The 26923-nt window shown below is 45.7% G+C and overlaps 1 protein-coding gene across 3 annotated transcripts in view; it reads left to right on the forward strand.

Moving 5' to 3' along the window:
• Positions 1 to 26923, forward strand: part of RNF213 (ring finger protein 213) — a 49697-nt gene that overhangs the window by 20637 nt on the left and 2137 nt on the right. For 2 of the 3 annotated variants that reach the window (XM_042802321.1, XM_042802322.1), the window contains exons 26-62: positions 81 to 3674; positions 4549 to 4685; positions 5008 to 5103; positions 5542 to 5660; positions 6247 to 6369; positions 7088 to 7173; positions 7941 to 8088; positions 8450 to 8585; positions 9017 to 9205; positions 9675 to 9814; positions 10256 to 10410; positions 10772 to 10984; positions 11368 to 11549; positions 12218 to 12338; positions 12449 to 12549; positions 12821 to 13000; positions 13535 to 13698; positions 13792 to 13894; positions 14614 to 14728; positions 15639 to 15849; positions 16847 to 17037; positions 17348 to 17476; positions 18304 to 18414; positions 18657 to 18899; positions 19529 to 19610; positions 20223 to 20257; positions 20588 to 20682; positions 21448 to 21607; positions 21932 to 22112; positions 22937 to 23031; positions 23603 to 23854; positions 24175 to 24307; positions 25010 to 25093; positions 25457 to 25637; positions 25760 to 25961; positions 26098 to 26175; positions 26485 to 26682. In XM_042802321.1, coding sequence (XP_042658255.1) covers positions 81 to 3674; positions 4549 to 4685; positions 5008 to 5103; positions 5542 to 5660; positions 6247 to 6369; positions 7088 to 7173; positions 7941 to 8088; positions 8450 to 8585; positions 9017 to 9205; positions 9675 to 9814; positions 10256 to 10410; positions 10772 to 10984; positions 11368 to 11549; positions 12218 to 12338; positions 12449 to 12549; positions 12821 to 13000; positions 13535 to 13698; positions 13792 to 13894; positions 14614 to 14728; positions 15639 to 15849; positions 16847 to 17037; positions 17348 to 17476; positions 18304 to 18414; positions 18657 to 18899; positions 19529 to 19610; positions 20223 to 20257; positions 20588 to 20682; positions 21448 to 21607; positions 21932 to 22112; positions 22937 to 23031; positions 23603 to 23854; positions 24175 to 24307; positions 25010 to 25093; positions 25457 to 25637; positions 25760 to 25961; positions 26098 to 26175; positions 26485 to 26682 — 8763 coding nt within the window. The remainder of the gene's footprint in view (positions 1 to 80; positions 3675 to 4548; positions 4686 to 5007; positions 5104 to 5541; positions 5661 to 6246; positions 6370 to 7087; positions 7174 to 7940; positions 8089 to 8449; positions 8586 to 9016; positions 9206 to 9674; positions 9815 to 10255; positions 10411 to 10771; positions 10985 to 11367; positions 11550 to 12217; positions 12339 to 12448; positions 12550 to 12820; positions 13001 to 13534; positions 13699 to 13791; positions 13895 to 14613; positions 14729 to 15638; positions 15850 to 16846; positions 17038 to 17347; positions 17477 to 18303; positions 18415 to 18656; positions 18900 to 19528; positions 19611 to 20222; positions 20258 to 20587; positions 20683 to 21447; positions 21608 to 21931; positions 22113 to 22936; positions 23032 to 23602; positions 23855 to 24174; positions 24308 to 25009; positions 25094 to 25456; positions 25638 to 25759; positions 25962 to 26097; positions 26176 to 26484; positions 26683 to 26923) is intronic. The other variant, XM_042802323.1, reaches the window with a different exon arrangement.

Here is a 26923-nt window from a genome sequence, read left to right on the forward strand (position 1 = left end):
TGTTAGGAGCAGATTAAAGATACTGAAGATGATTAGGGCTACCGCTTTGTGATTATGTGTTTTCTTTTCCTCTACTCCAGATGTCAGCAAGCCAGAAGTATAATTTCTTTGATGTGTTCCCTAAAGTAACATGCAAGTCTCCCAAGGAAGTACTAGAAATGGAGACACTTGGGAACCAGTCTGGGGATGTTTCAGACCCAGGAATGGACAAGGAGGAATTTTGCAGTGAGGCTTTCCAGAGACCTTTCCAGTATCTGAAAAGATTTGACCAAGGGTGCAATCTGGACACATTCTATTATGAAGCACACTCTGTGGAAGGGAGCCCAGCAGAATGCCTGCAGCAGTTCCTCCTGCACTGTGGGATGACAGATCCCTCCTGGTCAGAACTCCGAAACTTCACATGGTTTCTCAATGTTCAGTTGAGAGACTGTGAAGCTTCTGTCTTTTGCAACCCCGACTTCGTCCAGGATACCTTGCGAGGTTTCAAAAATTTTGTTGTTACCTTCATGATTCTAATGGCAAGAGATTTCGCAACGCCTTCCCTGAACATTTCTGACCAAAGTTCTGGAAGGCAGTCCTTCAACCTGGAGAACATTGCAGAAGAAGATCTTCTTCCTTTCCGCATTCGGAAAAAGTGGGAGTCTGAGCCTCATCCATATTTATTTTTCAATGAAGATCGCGTGTCCATGACATTCATTGGTTTCCACTTTCAGCCTAGTGGCCATGGTGGTGTTGATGCCATTAATCCTTTGAATGGCAACATTATCAAGAGAAATGTCATGACTTCACAGTTGTACAATGGCTTGTTACTCCAAAGAGTTCCCTTCAATGTTCCATTTGATCAGTTGCCTCGTCATGAGAAGCTGGAGAAGCTCTGCATGGTTTTGGGAATCCCATGGGTAGCAGACCCTGATGAGACATATGAACTCACGACAGACAATGTGCTGAAAATCCTGGCTATTGAGATGCGATTCAGATGCAACATCCCAGTCGTCATTATGGGAGAAACAGGCTGTGGGAAAACCAGACTTGTAAAGTTTCTGTGCAAGTTACGCAGAAGCTGTGCGGAGGTGGAGAACATGAAGCTTGTAAAAGTTCACGGAGGCACAACTGCAGAGATGATTTATGCCAGGATCAAAGAAGCAGAGGCCCTTGCTAAAACCAATAAGGAGCAGCACGGGTTGGACACAGTCCTCTTTTTCGATGAAGCCAACACAACAGAGGCTGTAAGCAGCATCAAGGAAGTTCTGTGTGACCACACAGTGCAGGGGAAGCCTTTGGTCTCTTGCTCTGGCTTGCAGATCATAGCGGCCTGCAACCCTTATCGTAAGCACACACCAAAGATGATTCAACGCCTGGAATTAGCTGGATTGGGCTACCGTGTCAAAGCAGATGAGACGAAGGATAAGCTTGGATCTATCCCGCTGAGACAGCTTGTGTACCGGGTCCACGCGCTCCCACCCAGCATGATCCCGTTAGTGTGGGATTTTGGGCAGCTGAACAACTTCACTGAAAAAATGTATATACAACAGATTGTACAGCGAGTTACTGAACACGTCCCGATGAGGCAGTCTGAAGCAGAGGTAATTACAGAAGTGCTTTTTGCTTCCCAGCAATACATGAGGCAGAGGGACGACGAATGCAGCTTTGTAAGCCTGCGGGATGTGGAACGCTGCATGGAAGTTTTCAAGTGGTTTCACAAACGCCGTAAACTGCTGCTGAGAGAACTGAAGAAGTACCTTGCCGAGAAGAGAGCTCCAAAGAGCACCGCTGAGGAAAACAACATTATCTGGTGCTTAGTGCTGGCAGTTGGGGTTTGTTATCATGCGTCCTTGGAAAAGAAGGAGGCGTATAGGAGCGCTATCAGCCAGGTCCTTCCAAAACCTTATGATACCCAGAAAAAGATTTTGGAAGAAATCACCCTGATGCAGGACTTATTCCTGAGTGGTGTGCACCTCCGAGATACCATAGCAAGAAACTTGGCCTTGAAGGAAAATGTCTTTATGATGGTCATCTGCATTGAGTTGAAAATCCCTCTCTTTCTTGTTGGGAAGCCTGGGAGCTCCAAATCCCTTGCAAAAACCATTGTGGCCGATGCTATGCAGGGCCAAGCAGCCCATTCAGATTTGTTCAAGGACCTGAAGCAGATCCATCTAGTGTCTTTTCAGTGCAGCCCTCTGTCCACTCCAGAGGGAATCATAGGCACTTTCAAGCACTGTGCTCGATTCCAGGAAGGGAAGAACCTGGAGGAGTATGTCTCCGTGGTGGTTTTGGATGAGATTGGGCTGGCGGAAGACTCTCCCAAAATGCCCTTGAAGACTTTGCATCCGCTTTTGGAAGACGGCTGCATAGATGATGTTCCTCTTCCTCACAAAAAGGTTGGCTTCATTGGGATTTCCAACTGGGCTTTGGATCCTGCTAAAATGAATCGAGGCATCTTTGTCTCACGTGGTGACCCCAGCAAAGAAGAGCTCATAGAAAGTGCGAGGGGCATTTGTTACTCAGCACGAGGAGCTTTGCAGAAGGTTGAACAGTATTTTTGTCACTTTGCAGATGCATATGAAAATATTTGTAAGGCCCAAGACAGGGAGTTCTTTGGTCTGCGGGACTACTACAGCCTCATAAAGATGTTTTTTGCCTTAGCTAAGAGCTCCAAAAGTGAGCCAACTCCTCAAGACATAGCTGAAGTTGTTCTTCGTAACTTTGGTGGCAAAGATGATGTTAATGCCTTGGAAATATTCACCTCACAGTTACCAGAAAAAGGAGAAATACGTGCTCATGATATCAGTAGAATTGAGCTGGTACGACAAAACATTTACAGCAGTGGTCAGGATGGTGATTGCAGGTACCTGCTTGTTTTGACTGAGAATTATGCAGCACTGCAGATCCTCCAGCAAGCGTTTTTCACTGCCCGACAACAGCCAGAAATTATCTTTGGCTCCAGTTTTCCTAAGGACCAAGAGTATACCCAGATATGCAGGAACATCAACCGTGTGAAGGTCTGCATGGAAACTGGCCATATGGTTTTGCTCCTCAACTTGCAAAACCTTTATGAAAGCCTCTATGATGCCCTCAATCAATACTACGTGTACCTTGCTGGCCAGAAGTATGTTGATTTGGGACTGGGCACCCACCGGGTGAAGTGCCGCGTGCACCCAAAGTTCCGTTTGATAGTCATCGAGGAGAAAGATGTGGTGTATAAGCACTTCCCCATCCCACTGATCAACAGGCTGGAGAAGCACTACCTGGACATCAATACTGTCCTGGACAAGGGGCAAAGAGAAACCGTGAAAGAGCTGAAGAAGTGGGTGCAGGAGTTCACTGCAGCCAATACAGAGGAGCACTTCATAAGCAAGCAGCAATACAGCCCTTCAGACGTGTTTGTGGGCTACCACTCCAATACCTGTGCCTCAGTGGTCCTGCAGACAACGGAAAGGCTGAGGCCAGTGTGTTCTCCTGGTGAACTCATGTACAGTGTGAAAAGAGAAGCCCAGCTGGCTCTGCTGAACTGTGCCACCCCGGACTCTGTGATCCGCCTCTGCAACTCGGTGGGTTTGTTTATGGCAGATTCTCTGGCCAATATATACTTCAAGCAGCAACAGCACACGTCTTTCGCAGACTTCCTCCGAGCTCACGTCCACGCTGGGGCTGAGCACCAAACGGTCTTTACAGAGGTGAGTGTCTTGCAGAGCCCTCTCAAAACTCTTGAGGCTGTATTGTGGCTACACCTGGGTAAACCTGATAACAGCCTTGCTGCTTAGTGCCCAGGTGGGCAGAGGTGGGTGTTTAGCAGGCGTGTTGTTGCAGCCTTAAGAACGCTGTTGTGCGTGAAGCAGTATTTGATGCTCCCTGGCAAGCGGGGCTTTTAAGTGAGTTTGGGCAGCTGATGCTTCTCTTTACTTTGAAAGTAGTTCTGTCTCCATGTACACAGCCAGCAAAACTGGCTACTGGTGGCAGGAAAAGTCATCAGGAGCCTTTGAACCCTCATTTCTTTGTGTCTGTCTCTGGTCTTAAAGACACAAAAGATTTTTAGCCTGTTTAAGCCACAAACAGAGATCTCATGGGCCTTTGATAGGAATACCTCTGGTTTACTTTTGCCTAGTACCACAGCTAAAGACCTTCAGCCGAGATTGGCTGGAGAATTTCTCCTGCTCCTGCCTCACATGAAGATGATGTGTATTCTCTCGGGGCTGGACTCGCTGCTCCCTGAGAGCGCTGCAGGGAAGGCAGCCTACCAGGGAACTGTGCTACAGGGGCTCATGAGAAGTTTCTCAAAGCCTTGGCTGCCCCTTCTTAGCTGCCCTGCTGCCCCATCTCTGACAGCAGCAAGAACCACTGTGTCCAGCTACCCAGCAGTGGCCCTGGGTGGGTGTAACAACCCGTGTTGGCCCTTTGCCTACTGGCAGGCCAAATAAATGGGGGGTTTTTTTGGGGTGCAGTCCAGCTCTGCAGCATGTTAGCAGCATCTGGGAGCGTAGGTGAGTAAGTCTCTGCTGCCTTCCTACTGCACTCCTGAGCAAAGAACAAACCTACGTCTTGCCCTCCCAGGTCACCACCTTCTCGAGGCTCCTCACCAGCGCTGACGCTGCGTGCCTGGAGAGAGAAGTGCAGGGTAAAGCGCGAAGGCCTCAAATCCTGTTCCTGCAGCAGTTTGACACAGAGTACTCGTTCCTGAAGGGCATCCGGTGAGTCTGGTTTTGCATTATCCTGCTCTGAACAGGCCGTCATCTGGGTGGGAGATGCATGGGCAGAACTTGGAGTAACCTATGTGGAAAAGGGAGGCGAGAGGCCGTGCTGTGCTGAGCAGCGGACTGCCTCGGTGCACACTGTTAGCTCCATCATACTGAGACGGATTTCTGAAGTGATACCATCCCTGTGGGATGGGTGTTTTAATCTCTGGCTCCTTCCTGCAGCGGCCAAAGCTAATGTGGAGTGACTACTTCTACAGCCTTTAATGTTTTGTTTTCACACGTAATGACTTCTTTCAAATCCCCTTTCGCTCTTTAGAGATTTCCTTGATGCCACACCAGGAAATAAAGTCCTTATTATTCAGACAGACTTTGAAGATGGCTCTCAAAATGCCCAGCTCATCGCCTCAGCCAAGTAAGTGAAGCGTGAAGCGGTTCCCAGCTAGCTGTTCTGCCTGGTGACTCCTCACCACCATTTGATGATTGATGCTGTTTTGGGGATTTCAGAATCAGGACTGTGTAATCCTTTGCTTATTCTGTAGTGGAATGAATCTAGAAACACTAATTGTATTTCAAATAATAATTCATAACCCAAGTCAAAATAACCTAGGATGGACCAAATGATGAGATAATCCCCTTTGACATGTGAATTCTTGCTGTTGGCTGCAGAAGTCCTGAAGAGCTGAGGATCAGGGGTGTCACTCAAGGCACAGCTAGAGGTGGCAGGCTCAGCACAGCTGGCTGGGAGGGATGAGCAAGTCAAAAAATGCGCCCTCTCTTACAGAGGAAAGACTAGGGGCCATGAACTTTTGTCTGTCTTTGATCTGTCAACAGCATTTCCTCTCTGTTGTAGATACACCGTTGTTAATGAAATCAACAGAATGGACCTGGGAGAAGTCTCTGTCTTCGTTTACTTTATTATGAAGCTTTCCCGGCTGGAAGGAGGAACGTCCTACGTGGGATTTCATGGAGGTGGGTCTGACCATCTGTCACTCCTCATTCTTCCACTGGCTTCAGGCAAACATACCACAGCGACATTTCTCTTGTTTACCTTCTTCTTTAATGCTTAAAATCAGGAATCAGTGAGCCCTGTGGGTTGGCAGAGCTGCTTCCCTTGCCCACAGGGACTGCCCCTGGGGGTCAGTGCCTCGGAGCCCTAGTCTCCTTTGTGAGAGCACCTTGCCGGCAGATGACTCTTCTTTCTAGTCAGCTGGAGAGCAGCAAAGGAACACGGTGCTAGCTGCGTTGGCATGCTGTCCTCCAGGAGGCTCCTGAGTACATTCTTACGTGTTCTGCTTTCAGCAGCAAGGTTCCTGCTGTGTGGTGGGTTTGTAGAGCCTCAGAGCCCCCGGGTAGTGTGTACGCCCCTCAGTCAGCATAGTGTGCATTAGCATGTCTAAAGTAAATTGCTGCTTTCTGTTTCTACATCAAGAAGTGAGAGTAAGCAAACTCTGAATGAGAACTGCTAGCCCACAGGTACTGGGAGCTAATTTTTGGGAAGCTCTTCTAGAAGAGCATGCTGCAGGCGTAAAACTTTTTTTTTTCCTCCTGTCTTTAGGACTGTGGCAGTCGGTGCATATAGACGACCTCCGCAGATCCAAGGACATGATCTCCGATATGACTGCCCTGCAGAACCTTACCATCAGCCAGATGTTTTGTGAGGATTCAGGTAAAACCAAAGGTAAGCTGCATGCTGGCTGTGCCTGCCCATGGTGTCGATGTGGCAGTGGGGAAAAGGGAAGATGCAGTCCCAGACGTGGTGATAGCGGAACTTTTGCCTGGTACAACATATCTCACAATTTTCCCTGCTCAGTATCTGTCTTTTGGTGGGGGTCACATCATGGCTACCAACTTGTATTTGTATTCAGTTTGTTATTGCAACTTTGGGTCATCAAGTAAGTTAGTTTGGTAGTTTCCCCTTTGTCTTTTGACAGAAATGTGGTATTTGCACTTCTCAACACCCTGAGTACTCCGTCAGCACAGGAGGCAGCAGATGCCTCATGGCAGAGACCACTGACAAGGAGTCACTCCAGAGAATGTCTCACTTGCACGAATATAGATCTGTTCACCTAAACCTTTAGGAAGGTTAGAAAGAACTTTGTCTTTCCCCTCAGTTTCTTTTCTTACGCTTCTTCCTGTCACCATACTGCCTTACAGGATTCTGGTAGAGCTTAGTGCATTAGCTCCGAGTGTCATATTTCTTCCAGTTTGTGCTGTGTGAAGCTTGACAGCCCTAGCAGCTGTAGCTGTGTTCAGAGAGGTGGATCGCAGCTACTCATGCAGGTGATAATGGGTCTCTGACAGATGTTCTGCTGCTCTGGGATGCAGTTGCTGAATAAACTGTTATCTGACTGATGCAGAAGTGTACCGCTTCTTCTCATAAAAATTATACACCTTAGTTGCAGCTCTGCCTGTGAATGGAGAAGAACAGGAGGAAAATGGGATAGAGGTTGAAACACCAGTGGCAGAAGCAGAGCGCTGTGAGGTTAGTTCAGAATACATTTGTTTGCTTCTCAGCTGTCAGAATGGCTTTCTGCTCTTTGTCATCTGTAAGTGCAACACACCTTTTGTATCCGCCTTTACTTGAAATCCATCAGGAATATTATTTGCATCTTAAATGTTAACGATCAGACACAAATTCTTCCCCCTGCAGCCCAATCAAAATCAGCATCATTAAAGTAGTAAACCATTCCGAGGACCCTCTAATTCCTTAGTCATTTCATACTCATACTTTCTAAAAATCAGTTTTAAAAGCATCTGTTGTCTTTCTACACCCTGAAGCTGAAAACTGTGATTCTGAGTCTGCTGCTCCAGCTGTTTGTACTTTGAGGTGTGCATGTGAAGCCACGCTGGGGTTGGCTGTGGACTTTGCTGTGCTGCAGCCATGTTAAGACTGGTTCACATTCCCCTGGCAGCATCAGCTGGAGGATGCCAGTATGAGCATATTTGCCCTAGTCACACTTATCATTTCCACTTTTTTCCTTGAACTGATGAATTTTCCCTCTGTAGGACTCTCATCTTAATACAAATGCTGTGGTGCAGGCCAATTTGAAAGGGCCACAGAAGTTGCATCGTGTACTTGATAGCAAAATAACTTAAATTTGCAGCCTGAGATGAGGAAAACCAGGAGGTGGGATGCCAGGGAGACGGGCCCTTTCTAGAGAGCACTATAATAATTTTAAGAGGGATGTGTTGGGGACAAGGGTGTAAAACTGAAGAGTAATAAACTGTTTTCACACTGTTCCTGGGAAGGGTGAAATCCTGGACACCACTGTACTCCTGAGGACCTGTGTACAAAGTGCTGTGGGGATGCTACGGGACCAAAATGAAGATTTTAGTCGAAGTAGAAAGCGAATTAAGATTCTCCTTGGCCTTCTGTCCAAAGAGGATGCCTTGAAAGGTACGTGCTTCCCGACTGGAGTAGATAGCATCCCTGAGCACCTAGGGGACCACCAAAGCATGTACCTTAGTTCACTGGGGACACAAAGGTCAGTGGTCCTTGCTGTAGTGTAGGCATGGTGGATCTCCCAGGCAATGTCCTAAGAATGTGTGTGTCTGTGCTCCAGTCTGTCACTCCTTTAAGGGCTGTAGGGCTTTTCCTGGAGTTCAGGTTGTGGCTTTTAATCTGGCTGTGCTAGCTCTGGTGGCTGTTTTTTTCCTGGTTAGCTCGTTATTGAACAATTGTAAAACGCTGTGCTTGGTGTGATATTTGGATCCACTGCTAATAGAAGAGCAAATGCAAGTTCTCTGTTGTTTTCTAGCCTCTTTCCTGAAGATAACAAAGGCTCGTCTCTCCAACCTTTTGAAGAAGCAAGAAGAAAATTCCCTTCACCCAAAAAACTGGGTGCTTCGGGAGGCTTCCAACCTCAGTGCTCTCCAGGAGGCAGGCACCTTCAGGTGAGGACAGCAGCAATATCTTGTCACCTGCAGGCTTCCAAGAACAGTCTGCGAATGGCAGCTGTGCAGCCAAGACAGCAGTTTTGTGTAATCTGAATATTTGCAGTGTCAGTCTCCAGTCTGTGCTGGAAACTCTCTGAAGGCAGTGTTGTCCTCTCCTGAGGGAGAGTGACTTTACAGCTGAATGGACTGTACTGGGACAGGAATGCACGAATGCACAAATGCTTTGAGTGGAACAAGGGGATTACAGGCGAGCCAGGAGTGAGAAAAGTGTAGGGTTTTTTGGTGGTGGTGGTTTTTCCCCTTAAAAGCAGGATTAGGACTTTCTCACGTGCGAATGTCAGCAGTTTTTCCAGACAACCACCTCCTGATTTGCTGATATCATTGCTCACCTTCCCTCTGGGTTTCTTGGTCTCTTTCTGCCCCCAAAGGCACACCTTGTGGAAGCGAGTCCAGAACGTGATCACTCCATTCCTGGCTCTCCTGATTGCTGTCATAGACAGAAATGGCAATCTGGAGCTGTTGGTCAGGCCGGCAGCTGAGTGGGTGACAAACCTGTGGATGTTCATCTTCAGTGATACAAAACTCCTGACTGTCCCTTACGGTGTGGGTAAGAACAGGTGAGGCGCTGGCGAGAGCAGCAGGAGGGCTTGGCTGGCAGCACTGAGACCAGGCCAGCACTAGCTTTAAATCCACAGGGGAGATTTAACACCGTTGGTTGCTCCCCTGCGCTGTGCTGACGGCAGCAGGGCAGTTCTCAGTGACTCTTCTGAAGTCTGTTCTTTCTACCTTATTTCCAGTGCTCCTGGGCTTTGCTCTCTAGCTCTTGGCATGCTCACACTTCTTACCCAGCCCCTGAAGCCCACACGTCCTGCCATTACAGCCCTTTTGCCAGGGGAGGCTTACTGCGTACGTCCTAGTGCTACACAGTTGGCAGGAGGAGCTGTATCAATGAGTCCTTCCGTTCTTGCCCCTTCCTTCATCCCCTTCTAGGGCAAATTTCTGGCTTTCTGCAGCTTCCTGCCTCTGTTCTTTGAATGCATTTCCCAGGCAGAAGCCCGGTGCATTAATGACCTTTTAATCTCCTAGCTCTCAGCCAGAGATAATTCTGGTGCAGAACAACATGATGGTGTCTGCTGATGCTGGGAATGAGATGCCCTTCAGCTGGAGGATAAAGGAGTACTTGGATGAGATATGGTTGGAAGCTCAGTATATCCAAAACACTGGAGGTGAGAGTCTGGCTTGAGCTTGGGACACAGAGCATCTCTGTCCACCTGCCCTGTGAACTCTGGTTTTTCACTACCGTGCCTCTACCCTTCTGTGACCCTGGAGTCACCTTCAAGCCCTCTCTACTGATATAAGCCAGCAGAGATTTGTGCAACTAGCTTTTCTTTGTGCTTCTTACTATTAGTCTTTCTCATACATTCTATGCCCTTGTATTCAAAATGCTGTGGAAATGCCAAGAGTTAATGACGAGGTGAGATTCCATAAATACAACACTGGTGCCTGGGCGGTGAAGGCCTGGCTTCGCATCCCCTGTTAGTGCTCTGAATGAGGGCAGTGCTGTATGGATCAGTGATTAATTAGGTGTCAGTATCTTTCAGATAGAAGCTGTGTCAAACCCAGCCTCCTCCTAATACTCAGCTTTTCTTTGCCTTCTCATTTTTCAGACCAATCTGAGAAGTTTGTGGATATCTTCCAGAAAACAGCACTGGGAAAATTTATCTCTGCTCTGACTGAGGAAGAAAGGCACATGCTCTTCCAGTGCTATATCACAGACTTTATTGTCTTGACCATTGGTGTGTCTTCCCTAGAGGAGCTGCAGGTCAGTGTCTGGAGCAAGAGCTGGAAATGCTTTGGATGGAGAGAAGAGCATGATGCCTATGAGCATGCCCTTCTGCATCAATCTTGGCTTCTCAGACAGAATCCCCCTCTGAGGCAGACTAAATGTAAGGTAGCCACAAAGCAGGTGCATTTGGCACTGAATGGCTGCTGAAATTGCTGAGACCTTATTCAGAAAAGCACTTCCATAGGAGCACCTGTAAAAATTGACACATCGTTTAAGGCTATCTTTGTAAAGTACTGATTCTCTTCTTTCAGAGAATTCTGCCAGGATTTCCTGTACAAAATTAATGATATAAAAGTCCTTTTTAAATTTTGATTTTAACTTCTTTCTGAACTTTCAGTGTCTGCGAATTGCATTCTTGTCCTGCATAGAGGAATGGAAGGCATCATCTCCCAGAAGAGCGGAGACGGTGCCATCCTTGCCTTGGGTCCACCTGGGATACAATCAGTTCAAGAGTCGCCTGCAGAACTTTTCTAGGATCCTGGCTGTACACCCTCGTGTGGTTGACTACCTTATTAACCAGGAGGGATACGGAATCCCACATTCAGAGATGGTAGGGTCACTACCAGGCACTTTGTGATCCTCAGCCCTAGCAGAGAGCTCAATCTTCACTGAATTAGCTACTGCTCAGTCTCCTTTTGCAGCAGTAAAGTGGGAAGTACAAGCTCAGTCAGGATCCTCAGTATGAGGAATGATCTGCTATGTTATTGTTGTTACTGGCAGGTTTTAAAATAGTTTGCCCTGCTTTCCCATCAGTTAATAGGATGTGCTAATGACCTGAGCCGTAAGCGTGAGAATTTCAGAGCTTAGGATAATCAAGTAGAACATTATTCAGTAGAACACATGCTATAGCAAACCAGACTGAGAACCCAAGGTTCATAAAGAATTCTGAAATGCAGCTGTTGTGTTAGGCTTACACCCTGTGTGTGTGTCTAGGTTTTAGATGTGCTAGCTGCGATGGTATCTGCTGAAGAGCTGGAGAATCAGGTGCAGACAGCCCATCCAGAGATCTGGCTGCAGAAGGTCAAGAATCTTTGTATGCCTGTTGAATTTCTTTGTCAAGAGAAGGATTTACAGAGGAGTGGGAGTTGGTGTCATCATCTGCTAAAAGATCTCAAGTATGTTCCACAGATCTACTCACAGTCTTCATCTTTGCCTTGCTGTTAATAAGAATATTAGTACAGGTTGAAAGCTGCTTTTCTCCCTTTTTAGATTCTCCCTCCAAATCTGGTAGTATCATCCAGTGCATTCCAGCTGAGTTCAGGGGTTATTTAAAACTGTCATCAGGTTCCTGTTAATCAGCAATGTCCCCACTCCATTGGCTGGGAGAGATGGGGAACTTCACTGTATCTACGATGGAGTTTTGTCCCTCGGAAGACAAACCCAGAGAGCTACCCTAGTTTCTCACAGACCTTGTTTAGTTTAACCCAAGTGAAGAAAGTGTAGTTAATTTTGATGATTTTTTGTTTTTTAATTACTTCCTTGGTATAGAAGTTAGAGGTGTGAAAAGGTCGTTGCAGTGGTCCTGGTTCTGCTGCAGTGCTGTCTAGAGGACAGGCTCCTATGCCATAAGCTCACTGTTAGGTGCTGTTCTGTGTTCTGTCCTTGACAAAAAGCCAGGGCTGGTAACCAAAGGGCAAAGCAAGAAATTGCATGAAAAATACGCAAATTCTGTAGTGGTGAGCATGAAAAGCAGTGAGGTCATGAGACTGACCTGATACTGCACTTCCATTCATGCTCTCAGCTCATAATTATACTTTTTGAAATCACACTCTCCTTCCCACAGGGTCTGCTGGAACCGGGTTTTCTCCATGTCTCTGTTTGTAGAACACGTGTTGTTGGGCATCAACACTCTGATGCCAGAATTTGAGAATTTAGTGAAAAAATATACTTTGCTTCTTGCCAATGTAAGTAAAGATGTGATTTTACCTCTTCCCTGTCTGCTTCTGCTGATCATGTGAATTTTTGTCTCGGGTATTAGAGCTGAGTCATTTAGCTTTGTCCTTTTCCTCTGCAGTGTTTTCAGCACGATTCAGACATGAAGACTCATCCAACTTTTGTTGCCGTGATGAAAGTACTGTGCCAGTGTAAGGATGAAGTCAGCAACAGGCTGTACAGGTAAGGCCACGGAGACAAGCTGCAGGGTCCAGTAGGAATATTGCCCATGTTGCCAGCATCTTTCTGGGCGTAAGGCCGTGCTGCATACAATGTAATGAAAGCCAAATGAAGAGCGATAACTTCCATTTTATTCTCCACCCTGAAGCTAAGCAGTTAGTCAGCAGGTCTTACATTATCTCCTCTTGGTCTAGTTACAGATGACCATCTCATTAAAGGCTTTTGGTAAGACAACATTGAAGCAATTGTGTTCACTGCTGTTTCTGAATTGCAGATACGGTCTGAAGCCATGTCCCATCTGCCTAGGAGAGCCGAAGGATCCAGTCTGCCTGCCGTGCTACCATGTGTTCTGTCAGAAGTGCATCAGAATGTGGCTGGTCCCAGCACAGATGCATTGTCCATACTGCAGAGTTGACATGGGGGATGTCGATTTGAGTGTCTCTGTGGAGCTCAGGTACTGCACCCTGGCCGGGGGGGAAAGCACTGCAGTGGGGCTGGCTGTGTGAGGAAATTCTGATTCGCAACTCTGAAGTTATCAACACGAGTGGAATGGGTGGAGGGAACTGTGCTCTGCTCTTTCTAGAACCAGAACAGGTCCTGTCTGTTTTCTGTTTATTATTTCAAAAGAAGGGAGGAAGCTGCCGTGGCCCTTGTAAGAAAACTGTAGTTACAAACCCCCGTAAAGATAAAGCACTGTCAGTGCCTGAATCAGACAAGGAAACTGTTTGTCACCTTGGATTGCTTTGTGATAGCTTGGCAAATACTCTCAGTAAATGTATCCAGCATCACATTGCCATTTGTGATCTTGGCTGTCAATCTGATACAGCCTTCGCAGACAATACTACTGAAGTGTTGCACAAATCCAGCCTGTTGGAAACGTGGAGAAGGATCTCACCTTGGTGACTTTTGCCTGTCTGCTTTGTTTCATCCATTATTTAAGTGGTTCTGTAATTGAATGCCGTCCTAATGCTTTTTACCCTTCCCCTAGAGATGCCATAGCAAAAAATGCCCTGTTCCGGCAGAGGTGCAATAACTTCTTCATAGATGTGGTCACTACCATGTGCTTTAAGGACAACGAACCCCCTGAGGCAGAGGTGATCCAGAAGCTCCTCAATCTGCTGTTTGTTCACAGAAGCCTCCTGAAAGATTCAGGTGAGCTCCCTTCATCCTGACGCTGAGCCTGATGGAGCCGATTCTCCTGCTACTTTCTCACCTGCCAAACTTCTCTTTTCCTTATCTCCATAGATCACCCTGCTATCTACACAAAGTTTCTGTCCCCATTTAATGATGAAGTAGATGAAACTCCCATTGTCCGCTCAGTAATGCTGAAGCTCCTCTTGAAGTACAGGTGAGCAGAGTCAGACAATTGATGGATGTTGCACTAGGAGGTAGTTCAGCTTTGTTTTTCATGGCCTCATCAAACCAACCTGATTGTTCTCCTCACTCCCATGCTATTCATTGAATTTGCATCATTGCAGGTGAAATTCATCCTGTGCCTTTGTATTAATTATGCAACTTGGCTGCCTTGCATGTAGCTTGTGGTGAAGTATCTGACCAACCTGTGCCAAGGTTTACCTAGCTATTCTTAACCTAAACCTGTGCTGAATGTGGATGGCTTGAGTAACCTAAAGATAGCTGACTAATTGATATGCTCTAGATCAGCAAAGAAATACTCCTCATCCACAGACATTTTAATCAATGATCTTTTGTATGCTTACACAGACCTCTCCGTTCACCCTAGCTCTTCCAGCTTCCCTTTGCAGTCAGTGCACAGAAAGCCATTTCTCAACTGTGATCATCTCCTAAATCAGATGCTTAAAACAGATCAGATGACTTACGCCCTAGAAATGCTAATTTAGCGTTGTTGATGATAAAAGCCTAGCTCAGACTGTGAAGCTGGATGACATCTGGCAAAACACGGCACAATTGCTTTCCACCTTCCAGACGGATCCAGAGCGACCCCCCGCTGTCACGGGGACCAAACTACTAGCTCAATCATGATTTAGAGCATAAGCAGTAGCCATCACTATTGCAGTTGTGGTAAGGGGGTGTTTCTCTCTCCTGTAGCTTCAATGAAGTGAAAAATGATGTGCAACACTACCTGTCCCGGGTAGAGCACAACGAGATCCTAGACAAAAATGATAAAAAAGAACTCTACTTGCTTTTTGTCAACTGCATAGAGGTAAGAGTGCTGGGTAGGTAAAAGCTGGGCAATAAAACTATTGCAGGAATAAAAAAGTCAAGAATAGAAGTTCTGCAATTTTAGGCAAGTTTCTTGTGCACATAACTAGCTGCCCAACTAGAAAGCCCAAAAGGAAGTTTATATCAAATGATCTGGTCAGAACCTGCTCTCCGGTAACTAGCCTTGCTTTTCGAGGTGAGGCTTGTGTGTGTTTGCAGCAGTACATAAATTCTTCTTTCTCCTGAGCACCTTGGACAGGTATCTAAGTGCTAAGTGAGGCCCGCTAAGACTCCAACTCCAGCGTAGGAGTGCTGCAGCAAGCAAGGGGGTATTTAGTTGCAGTAGTCCACTGCTGGACCACTTTCTTGTTTTGACAGACACTTTTGTTTGCAGAGCTTTTGGTTATTATGCTGTTTGGATTGTTCCCTTTCCTCCCCTTGCATAAATTATAATGCTTTTGGACAACTTTAAGCAAACTTGACAACAGGGTAGAGGTTTAATTTTTTATAGTTTTCATTAAAAAGTTGACTTTGTAGGTAAGATCAAAATCTGTGTTCTTGCTAAGGGAAAGACAGGTAGAGCTTGGCATCTTGGAACATGTGTGTTTCAGCATGTGTGTGGCTTGTCAGCATGCTCATAACTCTTGCTCAGCTACATAGTTAAGAAATATGGGCGAGAGCTTGGGTGAATTGCTGAAAATGGTGTTTGGTGATGTGGCAGAGGCTTAGGATGAGCACTGGAGAGAGCACAGGGAGGAGCTACTGGCATTGGGGTGGAGGCTGCCATGAGAGACAGGAAAGCTTAAAGTGCTTACCGCAGTGTGGATGCATTGGAGATACAAACTGCCAATGCATGGGACATCTGATCTAAGTGGTTCCGTCACTCATGCAATATTCTGGCTCATCTGTAGGATTCCATGTGTGAAAAGTCTGAAGGCAGCCTTAGATATGAGCATATAAACTATCTGCCTGGAGACAGAGGCTTTCCAGAGAACTACCTCCCAAAGAACAACCAAGAAATTCCTCAGGAATCATCTGTTGAATATCTGCAGGCAGTAGCCAAGGTTCGCTTGTACCTGAGTAAGGCTGCAGAGCTGCTCTTTGACTTGCATGAGTCCCCAGGTAAGTCTAATTATTCTGCTGTCAAAAGGAAACGCTGTATACAGGGCAAAGTCACCGTGGGAGATGGGCTAGACACAGTTTACCTGTGCTGTGCTAGAACTTGTTTTGATGCATGGCCAAGAACGAGTGCTTCTGCTTTCTTTTCTCTTTCATTAGGGGTGTCTGTCATTATCTGTCCTCTTTACCATGTGTTAGAAGTGCTCTGTAACTAGTATCAAGGCTGTGCTGGTGACCCCTAGGGTGTAGTTACATAGCAGCTGTGTCTCTGGAAGGAGATTTATTTTATCCTCCAGATGCTAACAGTGAGATTTTATTTAGAGCCAACTAAGTTGAGCTCTAATGAATACACGAATAAACCATAAATGATGCTTCACATACATGACTGCTGTAATGTTTATTGGTTTATATGAATGAGAGCTGTGCGCATCTAAAAAGGATGAGGGATACTTAACAAATAAGTAAAAGGACTTTTGAGCTGATTTGCTGACCCAGTAAAGAAGAAGAGTGTGTGGAGAGTCTCGGATACTTACACAGTTCACGAAGCATTGAAGTGCAGTAATGTAATTCCAAGGGACTTCAGTGTCCAGCCCTTGCATCGAGGATGTCAGGCTAGCGTAATGCATCCCAGGAGATTGTTCTTAGGGAGCACCATCACCTTGGCAGTTGAGACAATGGAAAGCCATTATTGAGCAAGATGGAAGAGCTCTGAGAATGAACTACCAGTAAATGGAAAAACTTGTCCTTGAGAGAAGGAAGTGCGAGTATAGTATGTCATCCTGTGTCAAAGAAATTAATCATTGTCTAAAATCCAGCTGAGGGAACACTCTAGATAAGCATCTGTGGAAGAGAGGGCTCTCAAGTTCTCTTGTGTAATTAGTCCTAGTAAGAGGGGCTTGGTGTTACAGCTAGTGCCAACAGAAAAGTTTTACAGAGTAGGAGGTGGTTTTGTCTCTTTTTATTTGTTTTTGTTTTTTTTTTTTTTTCCCCCCTCTTTCAGAGCAAGACCAGGTAGAGGAGAAGCGGCGTTACCTGGCAAATGTGAGGGTGTTCTGTAGCCTCACCAAGAACGACTGGCATCGTGTTTACCTAGTGCGGAAAATTGCTAGTCAGTATGGGATGGAGTTTGCTCAGAGGCTTGTCACAGAGGCGCAGTTTAACTGGGTGTTCCCAGTGGAAATTTTGCAACAGGTAAAACAGAGGTGTCATCTTGGAGATGGCTCTAGCCTCCTCTTAGTCTTCAGTTTGTGCTGCTTTGGGGTGTTTCTACTGTTGCGTGCCTCTTGGGGGACTCACACTGGGAGTGGTTGTGAAGATGACTTATTCTTACTCTCTGAAAGAGTCTCTCACAGCAGTGAGAGGCCATTTGGGTCACCATGCCTGCCTGCTGTCTCTTTGCAAAGGCTGAAATGCCACAGTTCTTGGGAGGAAGAGGAGATTCAGCCTTGTCCAATGGCTGGCTAATGTCCACAGCGCTCACCGTGGGCTCTTGCCTTTGTAGGTACAGAACAGCCAGTCTAATTACATCGATCGGTACCTGACATGTGGTGAGAATTACAGAGTCCTGCGTGATGCTGTGGGGAAGGCCATGATTGAGTGTAACACTGAGGGTCTTCTAGAGGCAGAGAAGGTAGGGCACACTCTCCTCATCGTAGTACTGTTGTGAGTTCTGGATGGCCAGTGTTTAAGCTTTATGTTCCTCTTAGCAGCGTCTCTTCCAGCGGGGATGCCTGTCTTGCTTTTGCTTGAAAGTGACCGTGGCTTGTGCTGGCAGACACACATCTCTCGGCTTTGCTTCTTCACCTGTGTTCTAGCATACGTAACGGAGGAGCTTTCTGTTGGTTGTCTCATCTCCCTTTTCTCCCTTTGTAATATGTGAGATGTTTGTTTTACAGTGAGCAATACAGGCACCTTGTAGCCAGCTGACAGGAGAGTAGACAGATAATCAAAGCAGCTTTATGCCCCCTCCCTGCCTGCCCGTATCTGCCTAGCCTTGTGTCTTGCCACGCAAAAATCAAATGAGTGATCTCTGTGTAATTGTAACCTTTATCCAGTATGTATTTTGTGTATGAAAATCTTCAGGAAGAAGTTTGCAGACAAATACACCTTTGGACGTCTCTGTACCACAACCACACGTTGGTTGTGATTTGATTTTTTTTTTTTTTCACTTGGCATGTTGATTTGATTTGAAGGAAGGCATGTACAGGCTGCTGCCTAGCAAGATCGTAGTCCCAACTGGATGTTAGAAGAATAAAATACTTGAGAAGTTTCTGATGTAAAACCCTCAGTCAGCTTGAGGGCTGTCAGATTACTCATTTATGGCTTGACCAGCCATTTCTGCTCTATCCCCCTTCATTTGTGGGGAGAGCTTTACCTGCTGAAGCCTCCATACCCAGTAACTTTAGCTGTGACAACTAGAGCCTCTTCTCTGCCATAACATCAGTTCCTCTTTTCTAGGCATCTAGCAGCCGCCTGCCTGTACAATCTGTCCATCTGCTCCTGGCTATTTTCAGAGAGGTCACTGCCCTGTATGGAGTTAGTGACTCAAGTCTTCATCCCAAACAGCAGGTAAGATATTTCACTTTGGAAGCTTGTGACAAACATGCTTCGTTGATAAAGATGAAAGAGATTTGAATCATTGGTGGAGGAGCCTTTTGTTCTTCTGCCCCAGGTATGGTTGTGTCCTGGTCTGAGCAGACTGGAAATGTTTTCAAAGCAGGGGCAATACAACATGGGAAGCACTGATAGTCCTCTTCAGTTTGGTGGGCAATATCATGCTGGTTTTATTTCTTTTAAATATGTGCTTTCAGCAAAGAGATGCTATGACTAAGTTCATCCAGAGCTCCCAAGTCCTGAATTCTCCAGACCTGCAGCACTTTGCAGCTTCTCTTGTGATGAATGCACTGCCATCTCTGACAGTGGATCCTCAAAGCTTCACCCACAATGGAGCACTGATTGAAATGGCTGTTCACACTGTAGCTGTCTTGCTGTGCGGGCAGAACCCTGTCCTGCAGCCCCTGAGGAACCTGGCATTCTGTCCACACACCATGGAGGTAAAAAGATCTAACTCAGCAATTCAGCATATTGCTAGCTCTCATGTATCTGCTGGATCCTCTATAACCTAACCTTTCTTAACATCAAAAACACCAACTCACTGTTTTAGGTGTGAATTACTGATGCATGATTATTTCAGTGTTGTTGGGATTGATGAGCACAACAGGCTCTGGACTGGGACCCCTTCAAGCTACCTCTGCAAACTGAGCAGTATCAGGCAAATACTTTTGCTGATATTTGAGTGAGCAAGTCTGAAAGCAGCTGGCAGGTCATACTGTGGAGAGGATAATGGCTCACGGAGCCCTAGGCTGAGTCAAGGTGGAGGGATCTGCTGCTCTACTTCTGACTATGCAAGGTGTAAGGAAAAGTGCTGGTAAACACCAGGGTACTTCAGGCCCCCCCAAGAGGAATCCAGGTCAGGGTGTCTAGAGAGTGCACATGCAAATCTTAACAATATTGGTGGTTCTCTAGAGTAGATTTTCGAAGGTAGGATTTGAAAATGTGCATGTAGATCATCTGCATGACCTCTGCTTTCAGATGTCTCTTGTTCCCTATCATGGATAAAGTGACTGCTACAGGAAAGAACTGATTTATATATTGGTCACCTTTTTTCCTTTTTCATCCTTAGCACTCTTTTCTGCCTACAATGCCAGAAGATATAATGGCTCAGGCGAGGGCCTGGAAAGGAATGGCCACTCTGCGCTGGTACAGTAAGTGTTCCTGACTGGCTGTGAAAAAAACCCTGAAGGATAATCCTTGTTTTTTGAATGAAACTGTTCCAAATGTGAGGACAGTCACACCCCTCAGCATGAGATGTCCTTTGTAAATTAAGATTTCTAGCTATGGTTTATGTGGGTAGTGCACCAAAGTGCATTGAGCTTCTGTTTACTCTCAAGCTTATAGCTGTTTACAGAGTCTGAGAGTGCAGACGACCTGTCCTGTCACTTCTGGCAATGTAAAGTGGTGTGAGCAGAAGGGGAGCACTCTGCCACCTTCCTGGCCAGCTTTCAGCTCTCTGCTTTCCGCAGTAGGATCTCACAGCAGACTAAGAATCCAGGGGTGGGAGCGTTCATGCTTACCAGCCTATTTGGTACTTGGTAGCAAAATCTTTTGGGCTTCCATTCCTTGTTTCTCAAGGAGAGAAGCACTGAACAATTCCTTGGGTCCCTCTATGGGTCTATCACTCCTTTGAGCTTTGGGACTTTTTAGATTTTGAAGCATATTTCTTGCTTCAAGATGCTGGTCCCTATGAAAGGAAATAACAGGGGCTTTACAAATGTCTGTCTTGTAATACGCTCCTGTTTGTTTCTCTTTCTTGATAGCATGTGCAAATGGCCACCCCTGCACTGTAGGAGAGGTAAGAATTTGAGACTGGTTGGTTTTTAAGCAGTCAGTGTTTTCAACAAATTGTTTTGTTTTGTTTACTGGTTTTAATGTTCTATTGCACAGTAGTTCATTTTCTAAACTCTATTTTATTAATCATTTTGACACTGTAAAGTAAAATTTAGAATAGCTCTAACACAGCCTATGCCATAAATCTAGGAAGCAAGAGAAGCAGAGCTCATTTGTCCCATATATAGCAGTTTTTGAATTAAGCAGTTACAGCTTGGATTTTTGTTTCATTGTCTCTCTTTGCTGGAGGGGCTCTTACTCTGGAATTCAGTGTTCTCATTTTTCTTTTTGCTAGTGTGGCCTCCCCATGGAAACTAGCCGCTGTCTCGACTGTGGTGCCCAAGTTGGAGGGGAGCTGCATAAACCCCTGCGTGGCTTTCAGGAGTTCCGGTACGCTTTGCCTCATTAACCTTTTCAGCACTAAATGATGTAGTACTTGCCTGTCATGTTTTCAGGGTAAAAGGTACCACCCATTTCATGCTGCTGCCTGAAAGGTGACACGTGGGATTCCGCATTAGCTCAGACATTGGCCTCTGAGGGGGAAGAGGCTCAGCTGTTAGGAGTGCTGGCGATATAACTGGCTTTGCAGAAAGTGCCTTAACATAAGATCTTGTCAAGCTGCAGGTTTAGGGTGGTTTATCTCCCTGCTCATCCAGGCTGGTCGAGGTTATGTGGTCCTACACCAACAGACAGTAGTAGGCAACATATTCTTAAATGGATCGGCATGGCTGAAGAACTTCTACCAGAGCTCTGGTAACTGTGACTTACGCTCCCTCCTCCTCAATTCTCTGGATTAGCACTTCCAGCCCTTGTGTAAGAACGTTAAAGGTACTAATTCTAACAGCAGTGGCTTCTTGTCTATCCAGCATGGAGTTGGCTAATCTTGCCCTACAGGGCTGGACATTGCCTCTTTCATAGAGAACATATTAGAAGGAGATGTCCAAGGAAGAGTAATCAGCCAGCAAAAATAAACAAATTGGTTTATTTGTGTACAAAACTTACTGGAAGTCCTCATTCCCCTGTAGCACTTTTAATTGGCAGCTTTTATGGCATTCAGAGAACTTATGGGTCCAAAAGACATTACTGGGTATGAAAGACATATCTCGTGTGTGTTTTGTCAAGTCAAAAAAATACTGTACATACACTTTCCAACAGGAGTAATGAAGACAGAACTCAGACTGGCCACATACTTGGGGATGTACAACACAGAAAAACAGCGGGAGTGTCTGATCGGGCCATGTCTCCAGTTGTCTTCATTCTGATACGCTTGCTCACACATTTGGCAATGTTGCTGGGAGCCACAAAAGACCTTCAGGTATCTTCCAACAATGGTTCCAAGTGGCCACATGAAACGTGGCAAAACCTTTGTATGATGCTGGTCCTTTTCATCGTATTGCCAAGTAACTAGGGCAGACTTTCAAGATGCAGGACCCAAATTCACTTCCCTTCTTGCTCAGGAGTGATTTTGGTTCCTTCATACACTTGCGTGTACACACATGCCTGCCTGTATTTGTTCAAGTGGTGAGAAGCCTCTAGGGCAGAATTGACTTTCTGGTAAGACTGTAGTTCTGCATGCCTTGTGCTTGAACTGGACATTATTGGCTGTGCTCATTCTTGCCTTCTGTTGCTCTTTCAACAGTCATTGCAAAAGATTATCAAGCCACCGGTGCACAACTCTGTGGGTTTCCTGCAGCAGCATATCTGGGAGGACTTGGCACAGCTGACAAAAATTTTGGGGAAGAGTATGGATGAGACTATCAACATCCTTCATCTTGTCCTCGGCAGCCTCCTCAAGGACCCCCATCAGCATGTAGGCCAGTGTAAGGAAAATCACATCTGCAAGCTGCGTCAGCATTTAAAGGGCAGCAGTTATTTAGCTGCTTTGCTAATAGACTATTTCCAACAGGCAGTAGCTGAGCTGATGAGGAAAACCCAGAAATTTGAGGCTTGTTTCTTACTGTAGGGAGTGCAGAATCTTTGGCTGTTTACTTTTCTTTTGGTTGAGTACGTGGGGCTTGCAAAGTTTGGTGCATAATTCTGAAAAGGAATTATTGAATAAATAGCCTCATGACATGGTGACAGAGCTTTCAGCTCACAAGCAGAGGTACTACTCAAAGCACAGTAGCTCATGCTGTGTATAACCTATATGCTGTGCTGCCCTCTAAATGGCTACCAAGAAGCTATTTGGTAGAAGAGGGATGGCAGAGTATGGCTCTTGGTAGAATCTGGAGTTCAAGTTGACATGAGTCATCGTGTCATAGAGGGGTTTATATGCAATAGCCATATTTTTAGTGACAGCAGAAAGCAGTATTCCGAGCTCTGTGTGTTGGTCTGTCATCGATCGTGATCTGACCTTGGGCAACTTGTTTAACCTTTCTGGGATTATCAGTGACTTGTATAAATGTCCATATCATTTAAATGAATGACTGGACTGAAGCTTCTGAAAACCTGCAATCACTGTCTGCTGTTTCAGATGACGCTCTCCAACTAGACCAAGATAATTGGTTAGGTTCTAGGACCCCTGTAATTGCTCTTGGCTCGTCACACTAACATGCAAGGATGTCTCAGCTGGAAGCTTAGAGGATCTGTGTTTTCTTTTAACTGAAATATTGCAGATGTAAGAGACTAAATATTCATGTTGCAGGGCCAGTTCAGTTTGATGATGTGCTCTCCACCAAGGAGAAGAGAAACAAATGGGAAGGAATTGTTGCAAACACAATTATTGTTCCTGAACTGGAGGTGAGAAATTTGCTGTATAAAATTTCAGTAGGTGAACAGTTCAAAAAAATCCACTTATTTGGAAATCCCATCTGCTGTAATATCCGTGCTACACTCTACACCCAGCTATTCTGAAAGCCAAGCTGTTTGTGACACAACTTCGGGGTTCGCCTTATTTGCAAGGGTCAGCCAACTTTATTCTACCTGTGGAAATGAGTATCTGAGACTAGAGTTGTGCTATGATGATTCTGTATAGCTGGAAAAGCAGAAGTGTCTTGGCTCAGTTGAAAGTATTTGTCCAAGTGAGTGTATGGTTGCCCCAAATGAATACTGTCTGCGTTTTTTTTCCCCTATATACGTCATCTCAGGAGGGGGAGACCTGGGAATTGGGTGAGCTGGAGGACAAAGAATAATTTTATGGTGTAAACAACTGTCTTGCACTATGTGTTTTACATACCTTCTCCAGGAGTTCATCTTCTGCTTTGACATATTTCTGTGTCAATTGGTCATCAAGCTGATTAGGGAAATATGTTCTAGTGGAGGTTCCACATGGCAGGACATTGCCAATTCTGATTATTTTTTTTTAATGCAGGATTTAGATAAAAAACTTCTGAAGTTAAATAGACAAATACAAGAGGATGAGAGAATTTCTTCCAATCCAATAGTGAAAATAGTGTATGGTGACCCCGCCACTTTCCTGCCCCAGCTGCCAAAGGGCAGTCACATACACCATTCCAAGATGTGGAGCTGCCGAAAGAGAATTTCAGTGGAGAACCTGGGCCATGTAGTCCAGCAAAAGAATGCCAAGGACACTGTCCCTCTCCTTTGGAAGTTCCTGCAGAAGGTGGGTGTGACACAGGGGCGAGAGACCGCAGTGTTCAGAGGTCAGTTCACAGAATCCCAGACTGGTTGAGGTTGGAAGGCACCTCTGGGGGTAGCTGGGCTAACCCCCTGCTCAGGCAGGGTTGCCTAGAGCCAGTTGCCCAGGACTAAACCACCGTTTGATTATACAGTGCCTTTATTCTCATAACTTTCTATGATCTTGAGAACTACATGTATAAAATACTATTTTTTAAACCACATTTTAAAAGTCATTCCATAAAAGTATTCAAAACTAGTTTGTCCAAGAACAACCTTACTCATGGGCCCCCTTTCCTCTTCCAGGAAACAGAACTAAGGCTGGTTAAGTTCTTACCAGAGATTCTGGCTCTGCAGAGAGACTTGGTGAGGCGATTCCAAAACACCACTGATGTCAAGCACTGGTCAATCAGATACTTCATCAACGAAACCCTCTCAGGTGAGAAGACTCTGCCAAAACTAATTAGTGAAACAAAGCGCTGAATAGTCCAGTTGAAAATTAAGGTGAAAACTGCTCTTGAGCTTGCAATCTCAAGCCCTCATGTTTTCCCTTAACTTCCATCCAAATTAATTGGAGACCTTAACCCTGGAGTTGTGCTTGGAAGAGTCATCAGGTGACTTGGAAGAGAGTTAAGCACAGGAAGATTGTTCATAAGGGGTGGGGACTCTGCTCAGAGGTAGTTAAGATAAATCCCTGAATGCAGCAGTGGGTATGTTAAAATTTTAAACTCTGCCCTAGAGTAGGGCCTGCCTAAAAGGTGGAATAGGTGTCTTTCCCTTCCATTCGTGAGCAGCATCCAGACATTTTGTGGCAACTCCTTCAATTGTACTTAAGTGCAATTACTTATGTTTTTAAATACTTATGGAAAAGTACTTAAAGGTCATGTGGAATAAGACCAAGGATCCATCCAGCCTTGTATCCTGGGCCAACAGCAGGCAATAATAGAAGAATATAAAGAAACAGAGCAAATGACTCAATTTGATACCATTAGAAGACTGTTTAATGTCTATTTAGTCTCTCTTGATCTGTTGGAGCAGTTGCCTAGAGTTCAGTGGTGTGCTTTGAAAAGTCTTATATTAGAGTTTCACAGTGTTGCCATCAGAAGTTGTTTTGAGGATTTGTCTTTCTGTTATTCCTCAGATGTGATGAGGGACCTGTTCCAGAAGAGAGTGAATGTGTTTCTGTCTGTTTGGAACAAGCTGAGAAGCTCGCTGGACACCAGTGGTGAGCACCCTTCTTTCCTAGTATTGTTTTGAGAGTGAGGGAAGAAAAAGCTTGCCAGCTGTCGGACAATGCTCCTCTACTACTACTCTCTGACAGTTCAGGTTCCTCCCATCAGTGGTCCTGAGACATATCCTCAGAATTGACCTTAGCCATTAAAGGTTTAAGAAGGTCTAGGTGCAAATAAAATTTGTTTCCCTCTTGTATTCTCACCTCAACTTGCTCCCTTTGGTGCTTATACATAATAGAAACAACACTTCTTTTTTCAGGTTCTATACTTTCTCCCAACCTGGGTCAGCTCAGGAGAGGCTGGCACATCGTGGGCTGGTTCTGGGCCACCTCAGTCTTCTCTGTGTTTTCTTTCAGGGGAAATTAAGCTTCCTAAAGGCTACTGTGATGCTGAACTGACCCTGGACAGCAAGCTCGAGGTCCTTCTGCCACGTCGACAAGGGCTGGGCCTCTGCTCCACAGCCTTAGCCAGTTATCTCATTAGTCTGCACAATGACTTTGTCCACTCAGTGAACAAACACATCAAGGAAGATGATAGGTATGTTGCTACTCCAGCTGGGCATTGTTTTGGGCTCTGTTGTGTTACCTGCTACCACACAACCACCTTTCCCTGCTTCGTAAAGGCTTCTCGCTCTAAATGGAGGCTTTTCTCTCCTGCAGGTACTTGATCAGCCCGTCAGAAGTCGCTGACCTGCACTTGATCAGTTATGAGGTTGAGAGAGACCTGATTCCTCTGATCTTGTCCAACTGCCAGTACAGCATGGAGAAGGGAGGGCAGACGTTGCAGGACTTTGATCTGGAGAGGATCCAGCAGCAAGTCATCAGCAAGTTCCTGCAGGGGAAACCACTCATCACACTAAAGGTAGGACAAGGCAGCTAGCTATGTTATCTGCAGGCTGATGTTGGAGCCCTGCAGTGTTTGCTGCAGCCAGGCATGCACTGTAGCAGGGTAAGCAGTGTTACCAAAGCTTTACAACCATGGGTTTCTCTCCTGACAGGGAATACCTACCCTCGTGTACAGGCATGATCGGAATTATGAACAGCTGTTTAATGATGTCAGGAATAAGCTGGATCAGGTGGGTTTCTGCACTGGAGGAAATGGGGCAGCATGTGACCCCTGACATCCCAAGAAATGTTAGGTTTGTCTTCTGTCACTTGCCTTGTTCATCTGAAGGCTTGTCTGCTGATCTCTTGGCATACCTCGAATATGTACAAACTGGCTTTCTTTTGTCAGTCAGGATTTACAAAGGGAAGTGATACAGTTAAGCATTTTCAGTTTCCTGGCTCTGGGGCTCTGCCGTGTTCTATGACTTTAGCAACTTGAGCAGCAATAAGGAATGGCTCTAAACTAATGTTAGCAACTGCTTTGACTTCATGGTTTTCAGAGTGCCCTCCCCAGTTCTGTGATGAACATGGTCAGTGGGGAACTACAGTCTTACAGTGATGTCTGTGATGCTCTGTCTGTCACTGAAATTACCTTGGGATTCCTGGCCATGGCTGGAGAGAATGCTGAAATGCTTCTGACGGACTACATTGAAAATGTTCTGCAGATGGGTGATCAGACAAACCCTCATGTACTGCAGGTGAGTCCCTGAGAGCAAAGCTCTTATTCTTAGAGGATAAAATCTGTACTGGTTTATACTAAATCTAGCCAGTCTGAACTTCAAGCCCAGCAAAAGTTCAGCTTGAAAACGTATTTGATAGACTTCCCTCCCCACCATAGTCAACGGGGGGGGGAAACAATTTTTACTTCCCCTGCAACCAATGTTTGCAAGGTGGGAGCATCTAATAGCTTGTGATGCTCAGCATGTTCTTGAAAAACCC

The sequence above is a fragment of the Tyto alba genome, unplaced genomic scaffold (genome assembly GCF_018691265.1).
Source record: "Tyto alba isolate M040663 unplaced genomic scaffold, T.alba_DEE_v4.0 Super-Scaffold_39, whole genome shotgun sequence".
Classification (NCBI taxonomy): Eukaryota; Metazoa; Chordata; class Aves; order Strigiformes; family Tytonidae; genus Tyto; species Tyto alba.